Here is a 20,462-nt window from a genome sequence, read left to right as displayed (position 1 = left end):
TATACCTGCACAAGTGGGCCATGCTGTTATTCCAAAAATTATTTTAATTTGCTAGTTTGAAAGCAATACCATTTTCGCACTGTTTTAGTTGAAGGAATGTCAGATTATGTTCCATTTCTCATGCAGTACACAGCCAGTCATGGTTTTGTATGCTTTTGCATTTTCTGCAATTTTTCATCACAAGATGGGGAAAGGAACCCGAAAGTAGTTGTATATATTATAGTTGAAATTTTGTCATTATATTTTGAGGTAAGTAAATACTTAAGGTAAAAGTTGAAGCAACAAGAAACATTCAGTCATACATGAAATTATAACAGAGGCTTAACCTCCAAAACTTTTATCATCAAATTTTTATTTTTATCTTATTCTCCATGTTTGCTTATCTACCATGAGTACATTTGTAACAATCCACATAGCACAAGTCACACTTTAATTTTTCAAGAGTTTCTCATTATGTTCTATGGAAATAGAACTGGTAGGATGCCTATTTTGAAATTCCCGGATTTTCATGGAAACTCAGTCACACTACCTTATAGGGAAAAATGTTAAGTCAGTTTCTAGGTTAAAAATGTAGGTGATGATGACAGATGACAGTTTGCTGAGGTGAGCCCACAGAAAGGCTTTAGAGCAAGACTTTCAGAAGGATTCCTTCTCCTCATTAAACGTGGAGAGGAGTCTTAGCTTTGAGCCTGGACTTGGCTTTGTTGATGGCCTAAGGTACTGAGAATTCTCTTTTTTTACAGTAAGGTGTCTTTGCCACCAGATTAGCAATATCGGACACTTCTGCTACTGTTCCAGCGACTCTTTAGTGTGCCTTCCATAAAGTTCTTTATATTCTTTGCTCAACAACAACAAAAAAATTGGCAAAGCTTTTTAAAAAAAAGTGGGCCCATTTTAGTTAGCATCTGATGTATTCTCAGTTCCATTTTTAATATCGGTCTTTTAAGGACTGGAGCAGGGGCTCTCTAACCAGCAGCATGAGCCTCACCTGGGAACTTGTCAGGATGCACATCATTAGTCCCCACTCCAGATTTCAGACTTGGTGAATCAGAAACTCTGAGGGTGGGGCCCAGCAGTCTGTTTTCACAAGGTGACTCTGAGAGACAGTGGTTTGTGAACCCCTGGGCTGGAGAACGTCAGCCGAAGATGTGATACATTCCTCAATAACTAAAGATGGACTCAGAGAAGCCATGCTAATTAAAAAAAATCTATTGGGGAAAGGGGAAAAAGCTCATATGAACTTAATTGCCTGGTCATCCCAAGAATCAGAATCTGGCTATATGTCAAGAGAGGTTTAGTGTGAATATTCGGCTTGCTCACTGAGTTGAGAATTTTGAGACTGATGAGGACTTCTTTCGCCAGTCCCTGATATCTCATCGAATTAGAGGTTGTGGGACAGTGTGATTAACTCTTTCCAAGTGTTTCAGGTCTTTTGCAACAGGCATGGCCACTTATGTCTCATGGTTTTAATGAACAGATAATCTGGAATTCTAGTTGCTCATTGCCTAAACATCAGTGTATTTATATTCACTAATTCACTGAGCATTTAGTGAGCACCTACTCTTCGTGAGGCACAAGATGAGTAAGGCATGGCCCCTGTGCTCAAGGAATGTATCACTTAGTCATATCAGAAAACATCCCAGGGCACAGTGTCTCCATAGGCTCACAGATGTGTGCTTTCCTAAATGTGTCCAAGCTGCTCTCTCACAGATCCAGTTTAAACTGGCCTCAGAATCGAAGCTCAGGTACTTTTAACATCATTTGGGGCTTAATTCTTTTGCCCCGCCTTTCCCTTTTGATATAGTCTTAGTTTATTGCTGGGATGTTGCTGAAATGTATGACAATGTCTTTCTTAACCTCCTGAGTTTAAGGAATAGAATAGGCTTCTTTGTCTAGTTCATTCTGGAGAAATTCTGAATAAAGACTGACAGATGGACTCCCTTATGAGCAATAGTTACTTGAACTGTTTTTTTTTAATGTTTATTTCTTTTTTGAGAGAGAGTGTGCGCACATGCACACGAGTGGGGGAGGGGCAGAGAGAGGGAGACAGAGGATGCGAAGCGGGCTCCGCACTGACATCAGAGAGCCTGATGCTGGGCTCGAACTCACAAACCTTGAGATTGCGACCTGAGGAACATTTGGACGCTTAACCAACTGAGCCACCGAGGTGCCCTGTTACTTGAACTATTAATGTTATTAAAAACAAAATATTAAAACAAAATAAGAGAAATTACTTGGAAATATAAGCAAAGTGTTAAAATCATAAGTTCTTTGTGAGTAATAAGTCTAAACACGAAACCCCCATGCTGAGAAGGCAGGCTGGAAGTCTTTACGACCTTCATGCCCAGTCAATCCATGGTGGGTTGTTTTCCCTTTATTCACGCAAAACATTTGCAAAACATTTCTTTTCTTTCTTTTTTTTTTTAATCTCTGAGTACTTTTGAGCCCAAGTCCTGGGCTGTAAGAGGTTCTTTGACTGCTCTTGTCCTCAACCCCTCTTGTTCCTACACCCTCACCGTAGTGTAGGGAGGCTTCTGGCAAGAGCCACTCGGCCTTTCCTCTCCGAGTGCACGGTCAGTGCCTTGCCTGCTCCTGCCGCTGGCTCAGAGGTTCAGCCAGGTCCCTCTCAATGGTGCCTGCCCTGCTATTGCCAAGCACCAGTCTCAGCTGTCGCTGCCATGGCAGGTGATAAGACCTCACAGAGTAAGTGCATCTGGGCATGTGAGTGCGCACGTTAAATAATGCAAAAGAAAAAGAAACATGGGACCCTCAAATCTCAGAAATGGAACTTTTTGCGTGAGATTTTCTTCCATGCCTGAAATCACAGTTTGCAAATGGCCTAAAATACAACCAGTTTTGAGTCCTTCTTTTTTATATAATTTGGTGAACATGATCAATAATTTATACTAATGAGTTAGCAGAAAATGGCCAAATCGGGAAAGGGTTCTTTCCGTCTTTAGGCATAGCGGTCATGATTGGCAAGGCATCTGGAAGGGGAAGAGTAAGCGTAAATTCGATATTCTTATGATTTAAGATGATTACAAATTCGACTTAGCCATTTCTCATCCAGAGCAATTAAAATGACTTGTTAATGATTATCCTTTTCTCAGTCTTCTTGCTTATGAAGAACTGTGAGAGCTGAAGAGTGCTCTCTGCATCTTTTACCATAAGCACCCTAGCCCATGAGAACGTAAAGAAGACTGGAAAAGTAATGGTTAATGGCATGCAGGTTCCTGCCTTCCTTTCCTCCTGAGTCTTCCATCCATCTGCTCTTCTTTACTTTTCTTTCCCATCTGCCTTCTCCTTTGGGGCTTGGGTGAATACCGGAAGTGATGAAATGCGATTTCTCTCTCACTGGAGATGGAAGTAAGAGTGTTTGCTCTTGGTAATTAATGCAGCTGGATCCGGATGTGCTATTTCTATTTCAGTGTAGACAGGGAGCCTCAGAAATTCTGCCACTTCCTCTTTCAGGGCATGGTTTCAGTGTTCCGACTGGGGGAAAGGGTAAACCAGAGAGCATAGCAAGTCATTTAAAGGCACGTTGGCAGTGTTGTTATTGTTATTAGGGAGCCCAGAATAGGATTTAGGTACCCCACAGTGTGGTTTTAGAGATTGTTTTAAAGGCCCTCAGTGAGCAGTCTGGTCCTCCTAGTTCCCCATGAGGCCCAATTATTTTATTAAAAAAAAATTTTTTTTTTTTTTACTCCCCTCTCTAAGATTTAGGATTCTTAAGTATGAAGTGGTGAGATTATTAATTAGAATATCATCACAAGTTTCCATTTAATTTTAATTCCGCTGGGTTCTTTTTGTGCCCAGAGTCCCCAGATGCGGTTTTCAGAGGAGTCTAGTTGCTCAGCACTTTTTGCTGTGATAGCGGTTGTCCCCTTTAGAGCACATAGGCTTGCACTGAGTCTGATCTTTTGGGTTTACTTTAGCCAGGCCTTGTGAACCGCGTAGGGAAGTAGGCCAGAGTCTTGTGTGTAGCAGTCAGTTTCACTGTTTTTTGCCAAGGGACATCCCAAGAACCAGTTGAAATGAGGTAGTCATCTAGATCCTTAAAATGAGTTGCCTGTGGCTTGCAATAAGCTGATCTGATATTAGGCAGAAACAAAAAAAGCCCCCTAAATTTCCACTTGAGAGCAAGTGGAAACCTGTGCCCCCATTATCTCATCTTAAACTTTTTTGTGTATCATGACAATATTTCTCTGCCCTCTGGCATACTCAAAGCCTGCCCTACCTTTTCTTTCTTTCTTTTTTTTGAAGGGGGTGGGGAGTTGAATGTTGATCCTGCATCAACTTTTAGATTTCACTTCCCCAGAAAATTGCTTTCTCTTTTTTAGGTCCTCAACCTAATCATTTGGTTTATATTCAGGTTTATTTATACTCAATCCTAAAGCCCTCCCCCACCCCCCTTAACTTTACATTTCCTACGACTTACCAAGTGAGGTTCCCTTGATCAATTTTTTGATCGCAGGGTTAACAGGAATAGAATGTTTGGAATGAAGATGATAGAGAAAAATTCTCCTGATTTTTTTGTTTAGTTCTGCTTTTGAAAAGGAAGATTTTTCTGGCATATTTCTTGTCTTTGGTCAAACAAGTAGTGCGTGGATATTAAAGTTGAGGAGATCAGGCGGTAGAGAAGTTGATTGGCCTTTATTTTTTAGAGAGCTTCTCAGACCTTCCTGATTGATAAGAATAAAAGGTGTTAGAATGTGGTGGGTAGAGAGACTCTAGGAAGTATAGACCTCCATCTGAGAAGGTCCCTCTTCTCCTTCATTTCATTGTATAAACTGTCATGGTGGAAATCATTTTAAATCTAAACAATTAAATTAGCCCACATGTTCTATATTGGCTTATGATTGGTTACTTTTTCTCACTTGATTTAGATTCCTGGCTTCAGCTATGTTCTCAGTGACCCTTAAACTATATAGCCTAACATGAACTTTTTAATATTCCTAGATTCCTGGTTAGAAATGAAGGCATTCAGATAGGTTTTCACTTTTTCTTCCCTTTATTGATGCAGTCAAGGCCAGGCCTGCCCAGCCAATATGCTGCTGCTTCTTTTGGAGAAAGAAATACTATTTATTATTATCACTATTTATTTTAGAGAGAGAGAGAGCACACAAGCAGGGGAGAGGGGCAAAGGGAGAGAGAGGATCTCAAGCAGGCTCCACACTCATGGAGCCCGACACGGAGCTTGATCCCACCTCTCTGGGATCATGACTTGAGCTGAATCAAGAGTCGGACACTCATCCAACTGAGCCACCCGGGCGCCCCGAAAGAAATACTCTTTAAAGCCCATGGCTTGGAGCATTTTTTTTACAGTGGCCATGCTGAAAGTTTTCATGTTCTGAATTTTGAAGAGCATGGAAAACCCAGTCTCGTGGAGACGCCCCTTCCACCTTTCTCCAGTCCACACTGTGCTCAGGACAGTGGCGGTGCCTTGCTTTTCTCCTTGGAAAGAGAGTCTCCATCTTTCACATTCTCACACAGGGAAAATTTTAGTTTGTAGCTACCTGGAAATTTGATGTTGAGAGTATCTTCAGAGCTGCTTTGGTCTTGCTGAAAATGAAGAAACGTTGCAGCTTCCATCCGTATGCAAAGGTATTTCCTGGTACTTTCATGGCTCATTCAGGGAAACAGAGGAAAAATGGTTTCCACCTAAGTAACAGATTTATACATGTCATCATTATTTAGTGTTTTTTCTTTATTCCTTATTTCAAAAACCATTTCCCCAGATGCCTTTACTGGGGCAACAAAGCTTTCTTTACCTCTTGTTTCTTTCCTTTGTTTTCTTCCCCTATTCTTGTCTTCTTTTTGTGGCTATGTCTTCTCTTTTGGTGGTTTTTTTTTTTTTTTTTCCCCTCGTCTTTATTTTCTGAACTTATCTCCCGGTTCCTCGTTCCCTGCATGCCACTAACTATTTTCATTAGATATTAATTGATTTGTGAATTCAGGCTGAATTGCATCATCAGCAGATGGCGGATCCAGACTTGTTGGAAGAGTCCTCGTCCCTCTTGGAGCCGAGTGAGATGGGAAGGGGCACACCGTTAAGACTTGGGTAAGTACTACTGCAAGTCTCTGTATGTCAGTGGGGTCAGTTCATTTTTGGGGGGGACGGGGAGCAGCGATCGTGTTCATTGTTGCTGTTCAAGAGTGGTGAGGCTGGCCCGTTCACTTGCTTCCAGGATGTGTTCTCTTCTGAGCCTCTTGAGAGGTGTTCCTGAGTCACTTGGATTCAGTTCCTGATTTGTCCTGTCAACCCTATCCTGGGGTCCGGGAATAAGACTTTGGGAGCCCTTTTGGCGTAACATTGCCTAGCCTTGTGTTTGTCGTTCGTGCCCCTCTCCTCTCGCTTCCCTTCTTTGTCTTAAAGCCCTCTGTCCCGTGGCATGGAATCGAGTTCCCCATCTGCCTCTTCTCCCCACAGCTTCGTGGCTGGTGTGATTAACCGGGAGCGCATCCCTACTTTTGAGCGCATGCTTTGGCGGGTGTGCCGGGGGAATGTGTTCCTGCGACAGGCTGAAATCGAGAACCCCCTGGAGGATCCTGTGACTGTAAGACTAGGAAATTGTGTCCCGTGGAGTAGGTCTTGTAAAGGGAGCCCAGAGCAGTGACACTGCATGGTACCACCTGAATCTGACACTCCCACAGAGGAGCCCTTATGTTTACTCCTGCTTTGACTTGCACATTTGAAATACTGCTCTTTTCCTCTTAATTCCCATCGTGTGTGTACAGATGATGTATACTGACACGTGCCTGGACATTTTCAAGCCCCACTTGTGTAGGTATTATTTGGATTATAAATGTGTTTTTTTCCAGTTATCTTAAACCTCAGCTTTATTTAAAAAAATTTTTTTTTTTACGTTTTTATTTATTTTTGAGACAGAGAGAGACAGAGCATGAGCAGGGGAAGGGCAGAGAGAGAGAGTGAGACACAGAATCCAAAGCAGACTCTAGGCTCTGAGCTGTTAGCACAGAGCCTGACACAGGGCTTGAACTCATGGACTGTGAGATCATGACCCGAGCTGAAGTCAGACGCTTAACCGACTGAGCCACCCAGGCGCCCCAAACCTCAGCTTTATATGCTTTCTGTTACTGATCTGACACCAAAAGAAAATCAACTTTATGAAAATTAAAGCAAGATATCTGGTTCCAAGTTCGGTAATATCCATATAAGGAGAGAGTTCCTCAACTGTGAGCTCGATAAGTTGATGAAATTTTTAGTTGGTAAGGTTTTTTTTGTCTACTTGTTTGTTGGGAGATTTAGAAACTTAATTTAAGGGTAATATATTGTGCAAGATAGAATAATCTTCCCCACCCAGTGCTTTGCAGGGTAGGAATGGCTGAATCTGTTGGCATTTGACATAACGGGCCAGAGTTCTTAACATCAGCCTACACTAAGTATCATGAGTCCTGATGTCAAGGATCACAAGCAAGGAAGATTAAATGTATTGCAAAAAAAAAAAAAAATGTACTTCCCTTTTGTATCGGTATTATTTAGAAGCCTGGGCTTGGTTTTTCTGTTGAAAATGATCTTTTAGATTTTCTTAGATTACCATTCTTTGTCCCACCTAAGAAGAGAGATTGAATTTGTGACTCCTCAGAGTGGGTGGGTCGTGCAGCTGAAAATCTGAGGCTTTCATCCTTTTATCCTCCTAAACAGGAGGGTGGTGGCACTTAGGGTACAGCGAGCCCCCCAGAGGAGCAGTTTTACAGACTCACTGAAGCCTGTGCTTGGCTTGTGGAGACATTGCAGTCTGCAGTCACACCTCCTGTGGAACTGTTCTTAGGAATCTTCAGCCAAGTTTCTGGGCAACAGAAACACTATTATCAACAAATTGAGGAAAGGGGGTCTGGCTAGCTACAGCAGCGCAGCTGCACAAAGAATGCGCTCCAGTTTATTCCTGGAGAATGAAGGAATTTAAGACACGTAGCGTCATTGTCTTCACACCGCATCTCCTTTTATCCTTCTGAAGTCTGTTTGCTTTTTATTATAAAAACTCTAGGAATATGAGAAATACAGGCAACCAGAGACAATACTAGTTAACACCTAGTTAAGCTTATTTTTCTGATCTTTCCCTGCAGTCCTTGCATCAGACTTTGCGTGTAAACTTGGTATTTGGAATAGATTGCCTTCCTCCCTGCTCCTTAGATCAAACTTAGTATGAAGCATGAGATTCTACATCAACATTCTTCCCACCTCTGTTCCTTAGAGTTACTCAGTCCCCTTTATCTGGGAATTTCTAAGCATGGGAATAAGCAGGAATGGCTTCCTCTCCTCTCTTCCATACTTACTCAGGTAGTATAGGGTTTGAAGTTGAATTGGTAATAAGGGCTATATTGTGCTACGAGGAGAATCATCTGAGCATCTGTGTTCAGCTCACGGTTGAGTTTAAAAACAAATACAGAAAGTTTTTTGTGCATTACGGATTATAGGACAAATGTTCGTATAGTGGAGCTTAAGAAATGGATTGAAGATAATAGTTCGAGTGCAGGGTTGCCGTATCCTTAAAGGACTCCCGTTCCTATATCACCAAGAAAGTAGGTTATTCAAGAAATATTCTTCCAGGGGCGCCTGGGTGGCGCAGTCGGTTAAGCGTCCGACTTCAGCCAGGTCACGATCTCGCGGTCCGTGAGTTCGAGCCCCGCGTCAGGCTCTGGGCTGATGGCTCGGAGCCTGGAGCCTGTTTCCGATTCTGTGTCTCCCTCTCTCTCTGCCCCTCCCCCGTTCATGCTCTGTCTCTCTCTGTCCCAAAAATAAATTAAAAACGTTGAAAAAAAAATTAAAAAAAAAAAAAAAAAAAAGAAATATTCTTCCAGAGTAGAAGTCTAAATTCTCTGTTTCTGGTTTGGGGCCCAGGGTGACTACGTGCACAAATCTGTATTCATCATTTTCTTCCAAGGCGATCAGCTGAAAAACAGAGTCAAGAAAATCTGTGAAGGGTAAGAGAAATGTGCCTCCCTGAGGGTGCAATCAGAATGCCTTGACTGTTAAGCCTTAGGATACAGAATAATGAAACAATAGCCCTTTTAGTCTACCTTAATGCAATACATATATCTTCTAATAATGTTAGGGCTATTTTAAATAATTAGAAATGGTCTCAGTTCATTTTTAAAAGTACTGTCAAAACCACAATTTCCTTTCTTTGCAAAAAAAGTAATTAGGACTCATGGTTTATAAATGCTGCATTGTTCTAGGACAATGGGTTTGTGTACCCAGCAGTGTGCCATAGGCATTCCGCCTGTAAACTTTTCTGAAATTCTGCCTATATGATCTCTTTTCCATGCCATTTTTCTCTAGTAACTTATAATATGATTTGTATTACTGAGTTTTATAATTTTAATCTAAGGAAATTTAGTAGCTGCAGAGAATGTCGAGATTGTTTAAATGTTACTGCTCTATCTATAGGACACTTCCTAGTTATTCATGATCAGGGCACCACTCTGAACTAATCCTGTTATGGTCCTTCTAGTACATTAAGATTACTTTCTGAGGTTATTTAAATTGGATAGGTTAAAAAACTTCGATGTTTGTCAGGTTGTGTCTGTATGTTCCAGGTTCCGGGCCTCACTCTATCCCTGTCCTGAGACACCACAGGAGAGGAAGGAAATGGCTTCTGGAGTTAATACCAGGATTGACGATCTCCAAATGGTAACAGAGGGCTGGAGGGCATTTTGGTGTGTGTAAAATGATGAGGGTTTTTTTGGGGTGATAGTGGGGTTCATGGGGTCTGGAGCCGACGACCAAGAAAGAATTCTTGAAGATGTCTTTGGTGCAAAAAGGTGATTTTATTGAAGCACGAGGACCGGACCCATGGGCAGGAAGAGCTGCCCAGGGACCATGAGGAGAGACTGGTTATATACTATGGGGTTGGAGGAGGTAAAGTCCAGGGGAAGTTTCCAGTGAGATTTTCATATGCTACAGAAGACTCCCAGGATAGTGGAGGCCTAGCTATTGTCAAGCTAAGGTGGTTCTTCCCTTTATCAAAGCATTAATATTAAGACAGTAAGGAATTCCTGGAGAAACATTTTATTCTGCCAGCCTCAAGTATTTGTCAATGGGCTGCAGGTTATAAGGAAATTGAGTTCTATCTGCCATTTCCTTCTGCCTTTGTTTCCCACATCACTGTGGAAGGGTGATGGAGACTTAGGTCCTGCAGGACTATGGTCTCTATCAGTTAACCTTAGTTTTCCGCTTTCCTTTGTTCTTGGGCAGCCAGGAGTGCTGGATGAATATCATACATATCCCATCTAGGAGTTGGGGGGAGGGTGTTGGCGGCCTGTCAGCTTGCTTTATGCTCCCTCATCAGAAATACTATAATAGAAAACCATTCTCCTTCCTTGAAACACTAACAGTTTGTTAGGCACCTACAGCAGCCAAGACACCAAAAAAAAGAAATGTCCATGGGTAGCTTGTGCCCTTGGGAGTTAGGAAAAAGTTTCAGGGAATGACTGTTAAAAATAGCATTAATCATCCTTAAATGCGGCAGGAATGCTATCCATCCGAAATTGTTGTTGCTTAGTGTATTCAATTTCCCTCTTCATGAGTTTGAGGTATTTTTACAATTAAATAAAGTATGCTTAGTTAAGAAAAAATTCAAGTAATAAAGAAGTATGCATAAAGTCCATTCCGCTGTCACACACACTCCCCCTCCAGAGGCAGCTGCTCTTGACAGCTTGGTGTGTATCCTTCTGGTCACCTTAGATCTTAATCACACAGTCTAGGCAAAGGGTCCTAGTATAACTTTAGTACCCAAGAAGAGACTGCGCTAGATTTTTACCACATCACCAGTTGGCTTATACACTCCGTTGTCACAAAGTCCTAAGGAAGGAGTCATGATTGATGCATACGTGGAAGGAAAGGGTGGCCAGTTGGAGCTTTGTTTTCTGTTGAAAGACTGTGATGATTGCCCTCTTGAAACATTAACACATACAGTTGTCCCCCTGCCACCCACCAGTTTGCTTTCTGAGATTTCAGTTACCCAAATCAACTGTGATTCAGAAACAGATGATCCTCCTTCTGATGACATCAGAAGGTCAGTAGTAGCCTAATGCTGGTCACACACCTAACACCACTCCCCGTACTTCATCTCCTCATGCTCATGTAGGCATCTTTTCCTCTCATATCCTCATAATAAAAAGGGTGAGTACAGTACAGGAAGATATTTAGAGGTATCACATTTACAGGACTTTTATTATAGCATGTTGTTACACTTTTATTTTTAGTTATTGTCAATTGCCTAATATAATTGCCTAATTTATAAATTAAATTTCATCATGGGTATGTGTGTATAAGAAAAAACATGCTGTTTATAGAGTTAGGTACTACTCACCGTTCCAGGCACCCACTGGGGGTCTTGGATGGTGTCCCCTACAGATAAGGGGCGCCCTCTGTACTTAATCCCAAAGACCGTTCTTTCCAGTGGAGGCAGAATCACCAGAGATGCTGTAACTCCCATCTCAACTCCCTTTGTCCTTTTTCCCTCCAACTCCCATAGTGTATGACCCACCATCTTGACCTATTGCTGGCTCCTTTGAGAAGCACTCACCCCTTTAACCAAGAGACGAAAGTTTTTAGAGCTGCTGGTGGGTGGTGGGCCAATTAGTATGTTCTGGGTTCTAGGCCTGTCTTATCCCCTCCTAGACTCATGGATAGATTTTTAAAAGGCATTGGCAGTATGGCCAGAATTTGATCTTTAAAGTACCCAGCTATATGAACTGAAACTTTAAAAAGGGATTGACTGTCAAGGAGTGAGATGTGGGTGTGGGGGATGGGGAAAGAGAAAAGCAAATAGGGCATTGCTTACACGTTTATTTAGCATTCTTCCAGAAGTTTGAATGGTAATTGTAAAAGTGTCAGCAGCCAGAAGGAGAGAAAATAACTTTGTTCCTTTATTCTTAAGTGATACAAGAGTTTCTCTAGCCTGCAGGTTTTTTAGAAACCTGTATGGAAGTCCCCACCTACTGCCCTTCAGAAAGTAGTTACTACTTTTTTCTGAATTGACTTGATGAGCCGAGTATGATGGAGCCTTGTGCTAACATGGCTAGTGCATAACTTTTTCCTCTGTAAAGAAATGTGGAGATTTAAGGTCAGTTTCCATACAGAAGTGTGAGTGATGGGTTACTCGCCCTTTGGCTTAGCCCCTCTTCTGCTATTGAAATCTTAAATGGTGATTACCAAGGCAGTGGAATGTAAAGTGTCCCTTCCCTTTCTTCTACCGTGGTTTCGGTTTCAGCAGCGTGATCACTCTGAGGAAAACCTGTGCTGATTTCCAAAGGATCAGCACTGAAAATGTTTCCCTCCCCTTCCCCCAAGAAGCCTGACAGAAAGGCAAAGCCTCATCTGCCCCATGATAACAGTGGTATGTGGCTGTCTAAATCCCCTCTAAGGCCATGAGTCCTCCTGACCCCACAGTGTCTCCTGTCTCTTGTTCCCTGGCATGGAGTGTCTTCTGGCATAGGTAGACAACGGTGCTCAGCCCTGCCTCTTTCCCATCATTCCCTGATGTTGACTTCTGTTCAGGGGATTCTGCAGCTTACTGTTCTTAAGTATGGATTTTATCAACTCCCAGGCCTATGATGATGCTGACTTCTTTGAGTTTGAGACTCCATATGGAAAGCCATTGCTCTTTAATGATCCAGGTAAAAACCAATGACCTATATTGTGCTGTGGACTTGGTGGGAAGATAAAATATAGAAGAGCTAAAAACAATTTCCTCAGGTTTCTCTTCAGATTGAAGCTAACAGAAAATGAATATTAGTAACTAAAACTGTAATTTCTTATAATTTACCCCCCAAAAAAGCCATTCTATTTTTTTTTTTAATGTTTCTTTATTTTTTGAGGGAGAGAGAGACAGACAGAGCACAAGCAGGGGAGGAGCAGAAAGAGAGGGAGACAGAATCTGAAGCGCTCTAGGCTCTGAGCTGTGAGCACAGAGCCTGACGTGGGGCTCGAACCCACAAACCGCAAGATCATGACCTGAGCTGAAGTCTGACGCTCAACTGACTGAGTCACTCAGGTGCCCAAAAAAAGCCATTCTAGTCTGAAGAAGAATAGATCCCTAGCAGCCCTTCTCAGAAAGCTGTGCCTCTTTCCCATTTATATGCTGAGATCTAAGACTGGTTCTGTATGTAGAAGGATCTCTCCTTGTTCCCTTCTCTCCCAAAAGGTTCTGAATCAAACAGAGGATCACCGCCAGAGGGTTCTGCAGGCGGCTGCTAAGAACATCCGTGTCTGGTTCATCAAGGTGCGGAAGATGAAGGCCATCTACCACACCCTGAATCTGTGCAACATAGACGTGACCCAGAAGTGCCTGATCGCCGAGGTCTGGTGCCCTGTCACCGACCTCGACTCCATCCAGTTTGCACTCAGAAGGGGCACGGTGAGTCCTGCACCACTAACCATGCAGCCAGGAAAAGAGGTTCCCATCAACAATAACATGAATTAATTACATTTTTGTGGCATTTTTACTTTCAGAGTTCTTGACTATACTCACCTTGTACTCCTCTTATATCCTAACCATACATTTTGTACATCCTGGTTTTCTGAATGTGGAAACTGCAGTTCAAAAAAGATGAAATGACTTGGTCGTATACCCGTGATTCTTCAGGGTAGCTCATGACCACGATGTCTGTTTCCTGATCCATTCTTTCTGTCCAGCAGACCACTTCTGAGGGATACCTCTGGCAGTCCCGCTTAGTAGTTAGAGTTTGAAAACATTCGCTGCTTTCTCCATAAAAGGAGGAGAGAACAGCGATAATCTCAGAAAGGCAGATGATTGTCTTCAGACAATGAAGTGCCATATTTTCTTTGGTTACACATTTTAGAACTGAATTTTTTTCACAGTAAGGATATTCTTCCCAAGACTTAATGTTAATTTTTCATTGTAAATTTTATACCTAGTTCCGGTTTCTCCCAAAGATGGGAAGATTGAGAAACAACTCACATAGAATAAAATGCACGTATTTTATATGTACAGCTTGAGGAGTTTTGATGAATATGTTCATGGTCAGGATGATCTAATTTTGCTATGTGTGCTCAATGTTTCCCAGGAACACAGTGGCTCCACTGTGCCCTCTATCTTGAACAGGATGCAAACAAATCAGACTCCCCCAACCTATAACAAAACGAACAAGTTCACATACGGCTTTCAGAACATAGTAGATGCTTACGGAATCGGGACTTACAGAGAGATAAACCCAGGTAAAAAGAGCTTGAATCTTCTAGAGGTTTGATTTTTTGTTTGTTATTTCTTCTAATGCTTCCCTTCAAATGTTCTTGAATAACTGGCTTAAAACTAACAGTGTTGTCAAGATCTCAGCTCTAGTGTCATTCCTGTAAAGACGTGCCCACTTTGACACAGAGAGGGAGGTTTGTTGCTGGGTGGCACTCTTTTAAGAGGTGGTTTTATAGGAATGAGCTCAGTGGATTGGATTCTTTTGTGTGCCCTCCCAACTATGAAACACCTGACTTTCTCTAGCACACCATTTGCAGGAAGTACTTTAAGTTTTTTCTGAGATATCTGATATTTTTAAAAGGCTTCCCTATACCAGGTTAGACAGAGAAAATATAGCAATTACTGACCATTTTAGACACAAAGCAGATTTCACAAAGCAAAGCCAGGAGAGTTAATTATTAAATCAAGAGTCTGGGAATTCGTTTTTAGCTGGAGTCTTCTACAGGACTGACTTTGCTCTGGGTTCCAGGCTTTCTCCCACGTACCTGAGAGCTTTATTCAGCTGGGAAGTGGTTGCTGCACAAGGGAAGAAAGCTGGCCTGTCAAAGGAGCAGTGTCCCAGGAGTTAGAGAAAAGGAATCAAAGAACAAATTACACTGTTGCCAGGGCTAGGGACAAAACTTGCATTTCCTGTGTTCTTTGTTTAAAATGCTAGCAGTAGGCCTAGATGCCATCAGAGCTGCTTTGTGAGGTCCTGTCATGGAAGGTTTTCCCTGAGAGTCCATCTGACCAACAGCTTGGGAGTAAGTCCCCTTGTACAGATCTTAGAGTACGGTGAGGAATGTGATCTTTTGGTGGTGGGCACAGTTGTCTGTACTTTGTCTTTTTCCTCCTTTGGTTTCTTTATAGCTCCATATACCATCATCACTTTCCCTTTCCTGTTTGCTGTGATGTTTGGGGACTTTGGCCATGGCATTTTGATGACCCTCTTTGCTGTATGGATGGTGTTAAGGGAGAGCCGGCTTCTCTCCCAGAAGAACGAGAATGAGGTAATGTTTGTCACATCTGCGTCGGACCGACACTTTGTAATTCCTCAAGCAGTCACTATAAAATTATGATCTGAAAGTCTTTTATTCGTGAAGTTATAGAGAAGTTACAGAGGCCATGTCAAGAATAGAGAAGTTATATTCATTTTAACACTGAAGCGGCCATGTGCTGTGAAAGTAATTTCTTGTTAGCATTGTATTTTGACCTTTACGTTAAGCTCTCTGACCCAGGGTGGGGTAAAGTAGTGTGAGAAGAAGGGTCTAGTATATTCTCAGTATTGTCACAACATGAGCCACCGAGAGTACATTTCATTGACTTCTTTCTTCTGCTTTCCAGATGTTTAGCACAGTGTTCAGTGGCCGGTACATTATTCTACTGATGGGTGTGTTTTCCATCTACACTGGCCTCATCTACAATGATTGCTTTTCCAAGTCTCTTAATATCTTCGGGTCCTCCTGGAGCGTACGGCCAATGTTCTCTTTGTATAATTGGACGTAAGTTGCAAAGAAGAAGAAAGTCAAAGCTTATTCCTTTCCTGTTCAGCTCTGATCTTCCAGACAAGTGGTAAACTTCTACTTCTTTCAGAAGTGGCTGACAGTGTCTCTGTTTCAGAAGAATGCAGTGTCCCCTCTTATTTATGCCCCAGCCTGGGAAGTGTTTTGTGATTCTTTCAGTACTCTCAAGAAACTGAGACTATAAATGTAGGCACATTGATTCTTTTTGTAAATTAAAAGCAGATTCCCCAAATTCCCTGCTTGGTTATATAGGTGTGTTTGTTTGTTGTGTTCTTTTGTTATTGCTGATCCCTTCTCATTCTCAGATGCTAGTCCCTCCTCTTTTATTGAAGAGACAAGACAGTTGTAGTAGTTTCTTTTAGGACCAGTTTTTGGACCCTACCAGCTCTTGATAAAAACAAATGGAACTTTTCTTCTAACATGGTAGGGATGAGACACTTCGGGGGAACCCTGTTCTACAGTTGAATCCAGCTGTTCCTGGAGTTTTTGGTGGACCATACCCTTTTGGCATTGATCCAGTAAGAGCACTTCTTTTCTATATGTCTAACACCAGAGTTTTAAACTGTAACCTTGAAGTGAGAGAATTAAGTTGAAGATAAATGGTTATTTGGTTTTCAGCTGAAGGTTGTTTTTTTTTTTTTTTTTTTAAGTTTATTTGTTTATTTTGAGAGAGACAGAGCACACACATGGAAGCAGGAGAGGGACAGAAACAGAAGGAGAGAGAGAATCCCAAGCAGGCTCTGCACTGTCAGCGCAGGGGCTCAATCCCACGAATGGTGAGATCATTGCCTGAGCCGAAATCGAGAGTCGGACACGTAACCTACTGAGCCCCCCAGGCGCCCCTTCAGTTGACATGTTTTTGGAAAGTCTTCTGTGTATTTGTCCAGAGTACTTCCAAACCATAAGAGACCCAAGTGCCTTGGGGACCCAAATAATTTTTCCTGCACTACTTATTTCAGAGATGGCTAATAATTTTGACCCTGGGAAAATTGATTTTCAAGACTCCTTCCCAATTTATTTCTGTTTAACTTAGTTTAGCAGGTATTTTAACAAAGCAGAAATAGTCCTTTCCTATGGGTTTTAGATTTCCATTCTTATCTTTATATACTTAAAAAACTTATCCCAGAATTAAAAAAAAAATACTTAGGCAAATAAAGTGTGATCAAATCTTTTGTATTGTGTGCTTAAAAGGGGGGTGGGGGGAGATTTAAGAATGATTTAAGGAGTACAGCATTCCAGAGGAAAAACACATCATTATGGGTCAGAAAGATCAAGGTTTCTTATAAAAAATGGGTATTAACTTGGCCTTTAAAAAATGTTTCAGATTGGTATAAGTGAGAAGTGTGTACAAAAGCATATAGGTGGGGAAATACAAAGTTATTTATTTTTATTATTATAAGAGCAGATGTTACAGAAATGCTTACTGTGGGCCAAGCACTGAACTCTGCCCTTAGTATATCTGATTTCCCCTCCAACGGTTTTTTTTTTTTCCCTTCCAAATTTTTATTAAATTCTAGTTAGTTAACATGTAGTGTGATATTAGTTTAGGAGTGGAATTTAAGGATTCATCGCTTACCTACAACACCCAGTGCTCACCCCAACAAGTGCCCTCTTTAATACCCATCACAGTCTAGCCCATCCCCCACCCACCTCCCTCCATCAACCTTCAGTTTATTCTGTCTTTAAGAGGCTCTTACAGTTTGCTTCCCTCTCTCTTTTTTTCTTCCCTTCCCATATGTTCATCAGTTTTGTTTCCTAAATTCCACATACAAGTGAAATCATCTAATATTTGTCTTTCTGACTTACTTCACTTAGCATAATACTCTCTGGCTCCAGCCATGTCATGGCAGATGGCAAGCTTCCATTCTTTTTGATGGCTCAGTAATACTCCATTTTATATATACCACATCTTCTTTACCCATTCATCAGTTTACAGACACTAGGGCTCTCCCCTCAAACAATTCTATCAGGGAAATACTGCTATCCCTATCATGCAGATAAGAAAACCAAGGCTTGGAGAGGTTGGATAACATTTCACACATGCATTTAACAAATGTTTATTGAATCCTTGTCTGCAGGCATAGTGCTTGCTGGGGGAAACACAGAATTGTAAGATGTAGCTCCTGGCCTCAAGTAGCTTAGAGTCTAATAAAAATATTAGGTAACATTTATATAGGGTTCTGTAGTTAACAGAGTGTTTCGTTGTTGTTGTTGATGTTGTTTTACATACATCTCATTTGACACTTAAGGGTAGGTGTTGAGTTTGATGTGCCTGTGGGATGCACAGGTAAAATGTCCATCAGGCAATTGGAGGTGTAGAACTGAATTTCAGGGAAAATGGGCTGGAGAGAGAACCAGCCACATGTTTTGAGATTAGGGGCGCCTGGGTGGCTCAGTCGGTTAAGCGTCCGACTTCAGCTCAGGTCACGATCTCGCGGTCGGCGAGTTCAAGCCCCGCATCAGGCTCTGGGCTGATGGCTCAGAGCCTGGAGCCTGGAGCCTGCTTCTGATTCTGTGTCTCTCTCTCTGCCCCTCCCCCATTCATGCTGTGTCTCTCTCTGTCTCAAAAATAAATAAACGTTAAAAAAAAAAAAAAAAAAAAAAGAGATTAGAAGTCACCGAGGATAAGCTCCTTGCAAGGAGGCCGTTCAGAAAAAACGCCAGGCTCACTGGTGGAAGGTCTGGCTTATCAGGTTACTGAGTTCACACTTTATCGTAGAGAAGACAGTGGGGGTGTGAGGTAGGTTTGGGCACAGGGAAGTGACTGCATCAGAGTCAGTGATTTAGGAAATGTGATTTGATGGCCAAGTAGAGGCAGAGAACTACGGGAAAATATTACAGATGCCCAGGCCCTTAGGTGACAAAGCTTAAGGCAACTAATATTTAAAAATAGATGGAATGACAACATTAAGGGTACGTGATCAGTAAAACACAGACTGGGGGAACATCTACAAAATAAATGTTCCAACTTTTTAAAATATTTTGTAAGGAATTAAAAAGGAGAGCTGAAAGGAGAATTTATAGATTAGAGATTTAAGAGCTGTGTCAGTAATCAATGTAGAGACCTGATCTGTACCCTACTTTTGAATAAATGAATTAAAATGAATTATTTTTAAAAATTGGGGCACAATCAGGGAAATTTAAATACTGAGTGTATGTTTCATGGTATTAAAGAATCATTGTTAATGTTTTTGGGGGTGATAACAGCATTGTGGTTATGTTTTGATAATGAGTGCTTACCGGGGCACCTGGGTGGCTCAGTTGGTTAAGCATCCGACTTTGCTCAGGTCGTGATCTTGCGGTTTGTGAGTTCAAGCCCCACGTTGGGCTCTGTGCTGACAGCTTGGAGCCTGGAGCCTGCTTCAGATTCTGTCTCTGTCCCTCTCTCTCTCTGTACCTCACCCGCTCACGCTCTGTCTCTCTCTCAAAAATAAACATTAAAAAAATTTTTTAAGTAAAATAAAAACGAGTGCTTACCTTTTAGAGATATGTACTGAAGTATTTACAGATAAAATTATATCTGAACTTGGCTTCCAAATAATAGGGAAGTGGGGAGTAGGTTGTGTGATGAAATAAGATTGACCTTGAGCCAATAGTAATTTTTCAGGGGGGCACCTGGGTGGCTCAGTCAGTTGAGCATCTGACTCTTGATTTCAGCTTGGGTCCCATGATCCCAGGATCATGGGATTAAGCCCTAGGCTGGGCTCTGCATTGAGTGTGGAGCCTACTTGAGATTCTGTTTCTCTCCCTCTGCCCCTCTTCCCCACTAGTGTGTGCTCTCTCTCTCTCTCTCTCTCTCTCAAAAAAGAAAAAAAAAAGTATGCAAGCTGGATCATAGGTAAATGGGAATTTGTTATACTCTCTACTTAAGTCTATGCTTAGAATTTTCCATAATTAAAAAAAGCTTTCAAATAGGTAAATAAGGGCTCCTGGCTGGCTCAGGTGTTAGAGCACATGACTCTTTCTTGATCATGATTTCAAGTCCCACTTTGGGCATAAAGCTTACTTTAAAAAAAAAAAATTGGGTGGCTCCTGGATGGCTCAGTCGGTTAAGCGACCGACTTCAGCTCACTTCATGATCTCTCCCTCTGTGAGTTCAAGCCTCGTGTCGGGCTCTGTGCTGACAGCTCAGAGCCTGGTGCCTGCTTCAGATTCTGTCTCCCTCTCTGTCTGCCCCTCCCCCACTCATACGCACGCACGTGCGGTCTCTCTCTCTCTCTCTCTCTCTCTCAAAAATGAATAAATGTTAAAAAATTTTTAATTAAAAAACTAAAAAAAATAAAAAAATTGGTGAGGGGCACATGGGTGGCGCAGTTGGTTAAGCGTCCGACTCTTGATCTTGGCTCAGGTCATGATCACAGGGTTTGTAAGTTCGAGCCCCACATTGGGCTCTGAGCTGATGGTGTGGAGCCTGCTTGGGATTCTGCCACTCCTTCTCTCTGCCCCTCCCCTGCTTGTATGCACATGTGTGCACACACTCTCTCTCTCTGTCTCAAAGTAAGTAAATACTAAAAATTTTTTTAATATTGGTGCATAATAATGTCCCGTTCATGAACTCTTTATAATGCTTTTTTGTTTCCTTGGATTGTGATAGATCTGGAACATTGCTACCAATAAACTGACCTTTCTCAACTCCTTTAAAATGAAGATGTCTGTTATCCTTGGCATCATTCACATGATGTTTGGAGTCAGCCTGAGCCTCTTCAACCATACGTGAGTT

The 20,462-nt window shown here is 41.9% G+C and overlaps 1 protein-coding gene across 8 annotated transcripts in view; it reads left to right on the top strand.

The window, feature by feature from the left end:
• Positions 1–20,462, top strand: part of ATP6V0A1 (ATPase H+ transporting V0 subunit a1) — a 55,511-nt gene that overhangs the window by 15,582 nt on the left and 19,467 nt on the right. For 5 of the 8 annotated variants that reach the window (XM_019435404.2, XM_019435403.2, XM_019435400.2 and 2 more), the window contains exons 6-15: positions 5,958–6,061; positions 6,431–6,557; positions 8,864–8,946; positions 9,562–9,655; positions 13,173–13,385; positions 14,056–14,206; positions 15,090–15,229; positions 15,564–15,721; positions 16,170–16,260; positions 20,337–20,455. In XM_019435404.2, the coding sequence (XP_019290949.1) occupies positions 5,958–6,061; positions 6,431–6,557; positions 8,864–8,946; positions 9,562–9,655; positions 13,173–13,385; positions 14,056–14,206; positions 15,090–15,229; positions 15,564–15,721; positions 16,170–16,260; positions 20,337–20,455 (1,280 nt within the window). The remainder of the gene's footprint in view (positions 1–5,957; positions 6,062–6,430; positions 6,558–8,863; positions 8,947–9,561; positions 9,656–13,172; positions 13,386–14,055; positions 14,207–15,089; positions 15,230–15,563; positions 15,722–16,169; positions 16,261–20,336; positions 20,456–20,462) is intronic. The other 3 variants (XM_019435406.2, XM_019435405.2, XM_019435401.2) reach the window with 1 other exon arrangement.

The sequence above is a fragment of the Panthera pardus genome, unplaced genomic scaffold (genome assembly GCF_024362965.1).
Source record: "Panthera pardus isolate Hobbes unplaced genomic scaffold, ASM2436296v1 HiC_scaffold_3, whole genome shotgun sequence".
NCBI classification, from domain to species: domain Eukaryota; kingdom Metazoa; phylum Chordata; class Mammalia; order Carnivora; family Felidae; genus Panthera; species Panthera pardus.
The sequence above is the reverse complement of the archived record's forward strand: the minus strand, read 5'-3'. Positions and strand labels throughout refer to the sequence as shown.